The 10578-nt window shown below is 41.2% G+C and overlaps 1 protein-coding gene across 1 annotated transcript; it reads left to right on the forward strand.

The window, feature by feature from the left end:
• The first annotated feature begins 559 nt into the window (after nt 1-559).
• LOC128833799 (centromere protein F-like) lies at nt 560-9262 on the forward strand. Its single transcript, XM_054021949.1, has 4 exons — nt 560-644; nt 5810-5911; nt 6700-6822; nt 9110-9262. The coding sequence occupies exons 1-4, from the start codon at nt 636-638 to the stop codon at nt 9260-9262; spliced, it is 387 nt and encodes a 128-aa protein (XP_053877924.1). The 5' UTR covers nt 560-635.
• The last annotated feature ends 1316 nt before the right edge of the window (nt 9263-10578 follow it).

A 10578-nucleotide genomic window follows, 5' to 3' on the forward strand; every position in this document is an offset into this window, starting at 1 on the left:
TTCCTCTCCACCTAACAGTTCTGTGTTTATCACTAACCTTGATAGTGGGGCTCTCCTCAAGATTCTCCCTAACACCTCCACAGCTGTCTGGTCACTGTCAGAGCCAAGAGGAAGCGCACAGAGAAGGACATGCTCTGTGAGGTTATGCAGGTCTAAAAGTGAAATGCAAAGGCAATGAGGCAGGGGTGTGAACAGCTGCTGAAGGGGTAGAGGGAGGACAAAAATCAAAAATAAATGCGGCTGCTGCTGACCCAGCTGCTCAAATGAATTGTTGATCAATTATTGATTAAGAATCTCACTGCATTAGTTCACCCACTCCAAAGCATGGATAAATATGGGGTGTTGGCAGGGATAGACTAATTAGAATGTGTAGGCTGCTTTAAAGTACTAATACAGTAAATACCTTTTTAAGTAGAAGGCATCATATTAATCCTTTTTCTTTTAAATTAAGAATTAAACTTTAGAGTTCAAGAACTGGAACATCTGCTAAAAGATCAAGAAAAAGAAAAGAAATTCCATATGAACAAACTTCAAGAAATTCAACGCCAGCTGGAGAAAACAAAATTGGAATTCACAGAAAAAAGATTCTGTTTTGCACAAAATTAGAGATGAATTGAATAGAATGACAGCACAACATGATCAAGGTACTGCCCAGGTACTGTACCATGTTGCACCAGGCCTCTTCTGGCTGCTTTTATAATGATTGTTAGCAGTAGTGTGTGTCAAACATTCAGTCATATTGACAAGATTCAAGATACTTGAATAATGTTTCTTAGAACATCCTGAGGATAATGAATTGAAAGTATGCATTATGTTGGACAACCTTAAGTTCTTAATTAGCTTGCCATTTTCTGCAAGGGTCCAAGCACTTGTTAGCAGGTACTTAACATCTTGCAGCCTCATGCCTTCGGGCATGATTCACTGAAGATCTGGAACATCTTCTCCAGTAGAAAGAAGAACAGGAGTACTTGTGGCACCTTAGAGACTAACAAATTTATTAGAGCATAAGCTTTCGTGGACTACAGCCCACTTCTTCGGATGCATATAGAATGGAACATATATTGAGGAGATATATATACACACATACAGAGAGCATAAACAGGTGGGAGTTGTCTTACCAACTCTGAGAGGCCAATTAATTAAGAGAAAAAAAACTTTTGAAGTGATAATCAAGCTAGCCCAGTACAGTACAGTACTTCTCCAGTAGGGCCCTACCAAATTCACAGCCATGAAAAACGCATCACGGACCATGAAATCTGGTCATTTGTGTACTTTTACCCTATTCTATACAGATTCATGGGGGAGACCAGTGTTTCTCAAATTGAGGGTCCTTACTTCTGTGCTACCTTCAGAGCTGGGCAGCCGGAGAGCAGTGCCTGTTGGCCAGGCAGCCAGTTCTGAAGGCAGTGCCCCACCTGCAACAGCGCAGAAGTAAGGGTGACAATACCATACCATGCCATCCTTACTGCTGTGCTGCTGCTGACAGTAGCTCTGCTTTCAGAGCTGGGCTCCCAGCTAGCAGCTGCCACTCTCCGGCCTTCCAGCTTGAAGGCGGCGCCACCATCAGCAGCAGCTCAGTGGTAAGGGTAGCAGCACCGCAACCCCCCCTCCCACAATAATATTGTGACATCCCCCCCGCCCACACACACACAAACACACCACCTTTTTGGATCAGGACCCTACAATTACAACACCATGACCTTTCAGATTTAAATAGCTGAAATCATGAAATTTATGGTTTTTAAAATCCTATGACGGTATAATTGACCAAAATGGACCGTAGTCCCTACCAATAATATTACATAGAGCAAGAATGACATCTGGTGACCAATTGTGACCTTAAAGGGACAGTGTCATATAGTTTAACATTTTCAGCCTAAACTACCATAAATTCAGGGGAAAGTTACTTGGATTCTAAACTATCGCAGGCTAAATACTTGGGTAAATTCGAGTTAAGAATGAGAGTGCCTTACAATAAATTTGTAGTAATTAAAACTAACAAGTATTTAAATAGCTGAAATCATGAAATTTATGGTTTTTAAAATCCTATGACGGTATAATTGACCAAAATGGATCGTAGTCCCTACCAATAATATTACATAGAGCAAGAATGACATCTGGTGACCAATTGTGACCTTAAAGAGACAGTGTCATATAGTTTAACATTTTCAGCCTAAACTACCATAAATTCAGGGGAAAGTTACTTGGATTCTAAACTATCGCAGGCTAAATACTTGGGTAAATTCGAGTTAAGAATGAGAGTGCCTTACAATAAATTTGTAGTAATTAAAACTAACAAGTATTAACTTTGAATTTCCTGTATTTTTAAGTTAAACGTAAATCGCAACCCAACATTTAAAAATTTGGAAATGTCTCATTAAGGCTCTCAAACAACCTCAACTCTACCTCGTCAGTGACTCTAGCCTCTAATCTTTCTTCCTGGAAAATGTGTTGTTTTCAAGTCCTTCACATAAGAGTTTGCAAGATTAAGTCTCCATACTGAACTGGTGTTTTGATCAAGGGCTTTTTGTACTGGCTCTGGACAATTTGTAAAAGGCAGTGTATTATCGGTTTAGTGAACAGACCACTGCTATCCCTTTGTAACTTTTTCCCCTTGGAGTGGTTATCCATATGCACAGTTTGCTGATGGTGTGCAATGTACCCCACTCACCCAGGTTCAGAGTCTCATGCACCTTGAGCGGCCTCATGTCCTGCACCGAGGGCATAAAAGGGTGGAGCAGGCCAGCCACCACTCAGTTCTTCTCATGCCTCCTGGCTTCGAGAAGAACATGGGCAGTGAGCAGTGCTAACAAAATAACTGGCTCTTTTCAAATTTGTGCATAGTATAGATAGGACTGGTTAGTTGTTGCCCATTGGCATTTTGTTTTTTTAACCAGAATAGCTATTTCTTTCTGGTGCCAGGATGGCTTCTTCTAAGTCCCCTGGATTTACATCCTGCCCATCATACAAGGGCACTATACCCTTTAATGTTTAGCGTTTAAAATATTTATTTTGTCTGGGGGAATATCCCTGGAAAATGTGCTATTTGCAAGTCCTTCACTTGCAGGACCTGCAAATCTAGAGAAGCCCTGCTCCAGATGTACTTAATGGGTAAAGCAATGAGACTAGCTTCAGGCCCTGGGTCATAGAATCATAGAATATCAGGGTTGGAAGGGACCTCAGGTGGTCATCTAGTCCAACTCCCTGCTCAAAGCCCAACTTATGCTATCTTATGTCCGGACAAAGCGTCTTTAGGACACATCTTGTGTTCCTACTGACAGTTGTCACAGACTTCCATCTGAACTAGCAGATTCATCTGCCTATATTTTTCTCTGAACCACCCGCTTCTAAGGCTGCTGCTATGCTCTCTATGTTGAATGTCAGACGTGCTTTGGCATGTTAATTTGCAAAGGATGAAATCTTTTAGATCTTCATCCAGTTAGGTGCATAGATGACTGTGTGAGGGCCTGTTTAATAAGTGGTTAATATGGATTCTCCTGCTTCATTCAGTATTTATTCTACCAGAGCTTAGGCATCATGGCTGATATATTTCTGTTGTGGAAATATGTAAAGCAGCTAGGCTGTTTGGGGAGGCACAGTCTTCCCTACCCAGCCCTCCATACAGTTTTGCACCCCGATGTGGCCCTCGGGCCAAAAAATTTGCCCACCCCTGCTTTAGGGGCAGAGGGACTTGCCTACTTTTAAATGTTAGTCTGTCTTTTATTTTGATCTTAACTCAGAATTACCTTGCTTTCTAATACTTGATTTTGTTTGTTTTTAATAACTGCAGCATTATTATGAATTTAAAAAAACACTTACATGTACTGTCAACTTTACTCACAGATTTTAATGATTTGTTTGGTTTGGTTTCTGCCTGGGGATTTTCTTGATTATTTTTTTAAGACATTTTGAAATCTTTTCCATGCAAAGAAAGAAAGCTGGCAGAGAGTCCCCGGTGTTATGTAGAGAACAATGGGGGAGCTAAGTAAGAGGGAATATTGTAGTGCTTAGAAGTAAGATAGGGGTTAACCAGTCTGTATTCCTCAGGTTCTGTTGTTACCAGGAGGACTGCAGGTTCTGGTGGAGCTTCTGAACTTTGCAGGCACTCTGAGTTGAGATTAGTGGAGAAACTCTGAGGGGCTACAGGAATTCCTGAGAACATGGGGAAGTCCAGCTGAATGTTTTGGCCTCTGCCAATTGCTGCAGCTCCACAATTTTCCTGTGCATTTGGTAGAACATTGTAGCTCATGCAAGTCATGGATTCCATGATTCTTCATATTTATCTTTAGCTTAACTCTTTCCCCATCCCCTTTGTGCCCCTCCATACACACTTAGATCAAAGAAGTTATGTTGCCGTGGAGAGAGGGACCTCCACATGTGTCTTCTGTAGATGTGATGGTTGTCACCTACCCTTTGCTGTCAGGGTTTTAATGGATGCATGCAGATTCTGCTGCGTACTTAAGAACGTTAGAAAATTCTGCTGCTTCCTACATCCTATCTACAGGATGCTGAAGATTATACCATCACATGAATGGGGGTTAAGAATTTCCCTCTGGAGAGGTACGGTAATGGCTGTTCTTTGCTACCTCTATAAGGAGCCCATCGAGAGAAGGTCTTGGCTGGGAGTAGGTTGAGGCCAGGGACATTGAGCCAATCCAGTGTTATTACCATGTTTGTCTACAGATGTTCAAGTAATTTAAGAATGAGAACTTTTGACCTGTGAATAGGCCCTCTCCACTTCAGTGACTGATAGCAAATTGCAGAGGAAAGATTGATTGGTTGCTACTTCTGATGTCACAATGATGCTATTTATGAATCACCTGAGTTACTGAGCAAATTGCAGAGGAAAGATTGATTGGTTGCTACTTCTGATGTCATAATGATGCTACTTATAAATCACCTGAGTTACTGGCATAGCTCTGTCACCATAACCTCTAGGTGTGACTGTTAAGAGCTTTTCTTATTACAGTCTAGCTTCTTTAAATGAGTTTAAAATCTAATTGAATTACAAATTATATTATTAAATATGGAATATATGAAGAGTTTGGGGTGGAGTGGTGTCACTGGAATATTCAAAGTCAAGAATAAGGTGAGAGAATAAGTGGTGAATTTTATTAATATTTTTATTTTAAAAAAATTGTTTTATTTTATCAGCAGATTGTTTTCACAATAGAAATTACACTGGAAATTTATTAAATGGGGTTTCAGTGTACTCTGGTTCTTTATAAACCACCAAAATTACAAGCAATATATTATTTTAATAAAATGACAGATAAATTGAAACACTTCTAATAGGAGAATTTCCTCTACAAAGGAAATTCTTAGCATATTGATTTTGAGTTTAAAATTTCAGTCTAACCTACTTCAAACAATGAAAATTGTTCTGTTCTTGCTGTTCAAAATAGTTCACTAATTTTTTTCAGTTGAATCAATGTGCTGATTCACTGTAAATTGAAAGTTGCATTGAATTTATCTCTTGTGCCTAAACACTTCTAGTTTTTTTAGTTTTTGCTGCTCATTTATTGAAACTTAGCACACGCTTGTACTATAGCCAAGTGTAATCTGTTATCAGTTTGGGATGGAATACCTGTGTGGGTGTTCACTAGGTCATGGAAGACTGTAAGCAGTTTTGGGGCAGAGACCATGACTTCCTCGTATGTATGTGGTCTTTTTTTTTTTTTTTTTTTTTTTAAACAGTGCCTACTAAAGTGGGGTTTCAATCCTGATTGCGGGGGCGGGATTGCTATTGTAGTATAAATAATAAATATTCCCCTTGCATCACTGTGATTTATGATTAAACTTTTTATAGACTGAAATGATGGAGCAAAACATGGAAAGACTACAAAAATGGCAAAGAGAAGTTGAAATTAATCGTCGCTCCTTAGAAGAGAAAAGAAAAGAACGGGAAAAGGTAAGACAAGACCCATTTTTTCACAAGTTTAAAGTTGCCTCCAGACTGCTGTTACCAGAGTGAACAAGTTGTTCCTTGAGTATTTGTCCATGCAGATCCCACTCTAGGTGCATATGTGCCTCAGGCATGCAAGATTGGATTCTTCTTCTTTGAGTGCTTGCTCATGTCGATTCCATATTTGCTGTGTGCGCGCCCCCTAGGGCCGGCTTTGGCAACCTCTGTAGCCCTGTGTTTATGCGCTGGTACATTGGGCCCTGCTGGCCCCATGCCCTCTCAGTTCCTTCTTTCCACCAGTGACGGTTGTTGGAACGCTTCCTGTTTTCACAAGTCCGATAGTGGTTTCTCTATCTTTGGACTCTGAGTTTTTCTTGTATATCATTACTGTAGTGTTAGTAGTTAGCATTTAGGAGCGGAGTCCCATTGCTCAATGTTGTTTTGGAGATCTACTTTTGAATTGATATATAAGCTTCATTCCATTATTTGCTAGTATTTTTTTGATCCACCTGTATTGGTGTAACAGATTCAGTAGGCTACTCTGATTGGCCAAACTGAGTCATGGCCATTAGTGGCCATAACAGAATTTAGGCTTTACTTAAAAATGGTTTTTAAACTCTTTTTGCTTCTGTGAGAGAGGGCTTTAGTGTAATTAGTAACTATTTACAGAAACCATTTACAGTCCCTCCCCCATGTTTTCCAGTGTTAATAGTTATAGTAACTTGACTAGAAACATGTAACAGGAGTGTGTTTCTCCCTCCTCCCTCCCCCTTCCCCATCTTCTACATTTCTAGGAAGTATTACGTCAGCTCCGTGCCTTACAGACAGTGGCCCAGCAGTGCAAGGAATTGAAACTCAACCAGGACTTGCAGCAAGCCAAGAACGATTCCGATGGTCTACGGGCAGAACTTGACAACGTAGGATTTTTAATATCTGAACTATTCAAATGGAAGTGGTGATGCTGAGTTTTTGTTTTATGTAAAATTTTAACTGTCCTCTTTTTTGTGTTTAAAGATCTATACATGACTAATATTTAAGTGCAACTAAATACATCACAGGTCAGAGCAAGCTGCGCTATGTTCCTGTCACAGGGTGAGCTGGTCCATTAAAAGACTGGGGCACAGCTGCACTTTTTCTCAGGTTTAGCCCATCTCCCTGTATGATGGGAATGAATACAAGGGTCATGTGACAGAAGCATGCATCTAAACCAGGCCTGCTGGTTTAGATGCATGGCAGCCTGTAGTCATTCAAGAGAGAGACCCCCCCCACGCCCTAAAAGTTCAGAGAGACACACTCTCTCTCCTAAGTTCCCAGGCAGAGAGCCTGTGAAGAGGACAGATTACAATTTTCCAGAACTCTAAGGCAGAAGACTTTTGGGGGGGAAGATATTTACAAGGAACTGGAAACTGTGCAGGGATATGCCTCCATTGATGGACCTGCAGGATGCAGAAATCCCAGCTAGGAGAGGGGCTGGACTGCAGGGATGGGCATGTTCTGATAAAAACCTGGAAAAACTTGAGGCATTATAAACGGAAAGGAATAATTGAGGCTGGTAAGGGTATGTTTGAGTGTTGTGTTATGATAATAAACCAAACTGGAAGAGAGCACTACTGTAAAATCGCCACATGTGATAGCTGGTTTGATGCAAGATTGAAGGTCAACTGAGGTAGCAGATGGGCCCAAAGGCAGTTTGGGGGTAATGCCCTGGAACCGTTCCCTTTAGACTTGTTCGGATTTGAGCACTGCTTCTTTTCTACCCACACTCTCTAATAGAAAACTGTTTTTTTATTTTTGATACACATGGTCTACACTGACGTAATACAGAGGTTCTAAATTTGTCCACGATAGCTGTCCGGCATAGCTATGTGTCATCCTAGCTGTGTGAGCACATTAATCAAACATTTTCTACAGAGGAGAAAATGCTAACCACTACACATACTCTTCTTTCCATGTTTACTCTTGAAACACTCGCTTCATACTGAAACTTGGACGTCTAAAGGTTTTTATCCAGAAAAGCGTACTCCTTTCTAGAATGGAACTAAATTATTTCATTCTCATTTTTTTCCTCTCTTGATGTTGGTAATGAATTTACTTCCTTTTTAATTTGGAGTACTATAGAGCTCTTATGACAGATATAAAACAGATTAAAAAGGTTGAAAACCAGTTAGAATTTGGTGGTGTTACAGTTACGGTCTTGTTAACTTCCTGGTTTAGATAGCGATATAAAGTCAGGTGATAAATTTAAGATTGAGCATAGCACTACACTAATTTCCCTTTCCCCCGAAGAATGTAGTTCTGGAGACAGAGGTGCAAGCTGAATGTCTTTGTTGGTCCATAAATACGGGGAATTAAGGTGTACAAATACTGGTTTTTAAGAACATGTAACCTGTTCCTTGACTATATAGTAAGTGGAAAAGGTAGAGTAATTTGTCAATCTCTTGCTATTTGGATTGTACAGAATTGAGTCTAGTTTGGTATGGATGCTTTCTGTTTGTTGGCTGTTCAATGGCATATTTGGTGATAGCTGATCATCAGTCAACACCTAAACGTTACCTCTGAAATGAGCAGTTGAGGACTGAGTGGGAATGGGGAAGCATCTTCTAAACCTAATAGGTGCTTGCTTTGATAAAATATGTTACATTAAAAAAAATTGAGAGCAAGTGTTAAATCTGCTGCCCTTATGATTGAACTTAAAAGAAAGCTCTGGTTAGCATTCCCAATGATTAACAGACTGTACTATAAATATTGCTTAAATTATTAATATATTTATACATTACAACTATATACTTGAAAATGTGCCTGAAAATATTTTTCATATCCTTGCCCAGTCTTGAGTTAAAGATTTGTGTTACCTTAATATGTACTGTTTTTGGTATGATACAGAATCTAGAACCCGGGACTGCACAGTGAAAGGAGGATGGATTTTTCAGATATCTGGGCTATTTTTAATTGTACTTTTTTAAAGCCATCATGCTGAGTTTCAAGGATTAAGGCCAAATTCTGCTCTTAGTTATACAACGCAGAAGTCAACAGTTACTCCAAAGTTCTCTTTCTTTAAGAGGAAGCAGAAGATAGCTTATTCTTTTTGCTTTGTTTTATAACATATCTTTGGAGCTCATCATTTAAAGGGACATCAGGAATTTTTAATTTTTTAAAATAGATTAAATATGACTACAAATAAAATGTGATGTGTTTTCCTCATAGGCAATAGCAGTGAAAGACCAATTGGAAAACAACTCCAATGAGCTTGCACAGAAGCTGTGCAGAGCAGAAGAGGCTTTACTGGCAAGCCAGTCAAAGGAAAATGAGTTGAGGAGAAACTTTGAGGTAAAGAAATCAGAGGGGCAACTGGAATAATTAATAATTTAAACTCGAAATCAGTAAGAACTGGTGCCATTTAGGCCTTACTGACTCATAGGGGAACTCTGCAAGTTGTGTGTTGGAGAATAGTGTATTTCCACCAGAAGTTGTGTTTCGATACTGTCTTAATCTGGCTGTCCTTTTTTGGACCATCTTAAGACTGCGACAATGTTCCCCCTCTGCATTGGTGGGCCCTGCGCTTATTGGCGGATTTGCTCACCTCAGAGATTCACGGCAGCCCTCAGTTTGGACACTTTTGTGGCTCAAACCTGCCATTCATTCATCTAATCTCATCACTGGCCAGTATGGGGAAAAGGAAGGAAAACAATCCCCGCAGTCTCTGCTGACCCACCTTGGGTCAGGTGGACAGGCCAGGGACCTTCCCCTCTGGTGGGACTCAGAGTCCAAGTCAACTCCTCTTAGGGTGACCAGATGTCCCGATATTATAGGGACAGTCCCGATTTTTGGGTCTTTTTCTTATATAGGCTCCTATTACCCCCCACCTCCATCCTGATTTTTCACACTTGCTGTCTGGTCACCCTGATCCTCTTATATCCAATAGGGAGGAGTGGGAGGGGGGAACCTGGGCCTGCCCTCTACTCTGGGTTTCAGCCCAGGGCCCTGTGGATCGCAGCTGTCTACAGAGTTTCATGTAACACCTATGTGATAGCTACAACTCCCTGGGCTACTTCCCCATAGCCTCCTCCCAACACCTTCTTTATCATCACTACAGGACCTTCCTCCTGATGCCAGATAGCGTTTGTACTTCTCAGTCTTCCAGCAGCACGCCCTCTCACTCTCAGCTCCTTGCGCACCCTTCACTGACTAAAGTGAGGTCCTTTTTAAACCAGGTGCCCTGATTAGCCTGCCTATCTTAATTGATTCTAGCAGCTTCTTAATTGGCTCCAGGTGTTCTAATTAGCCTGCCTGCCTTAATTGGTTCCAGAAAATTCCTGATTTTTCTGGAACTGCCCCTGTTATCTTACCCAGGGAAAAGGGACCTGCTTAATCTGGGGCTAATATATCTGCCTTCTCTCACTCTCCTGTAGCGGGCTCCTGCCCTGTGGACCCAACCGGCCTCCCCGCCCTTTCACCGTAAGCTGGCTACATGAGTTGAAGCCGGTTCGTTTCCAGACTGCGCCAAGGAAACATCTATACACTCTCGTGCTCCACACCCTGCACTTCCTCACTCTCGCGTCACACCCACACACAAAGTGGCGGGATCTCCGGCCACTTCTAGAGGGTGAGGAGCCCCGGTGGGCCAGCCTATACTCCATCCTGCTCCCAAGAGCTGCCGGGGATGTCAGTTGGCA

Source organism: Malaclemys terrapin, chromosome 3 (assembly GCF_027887155.1).
Source record: "Malaclemys terrapin pileata isolate rMalTer1 chromosome 3, rMalTer1.hap1, whole genome shotgun sequence".
Classification (NCBI taxonomy): Eukaryota; Metazoa; Chordata; order Testudines; family Emydidae; genus Malaclemys; species Malaclemys terrapin.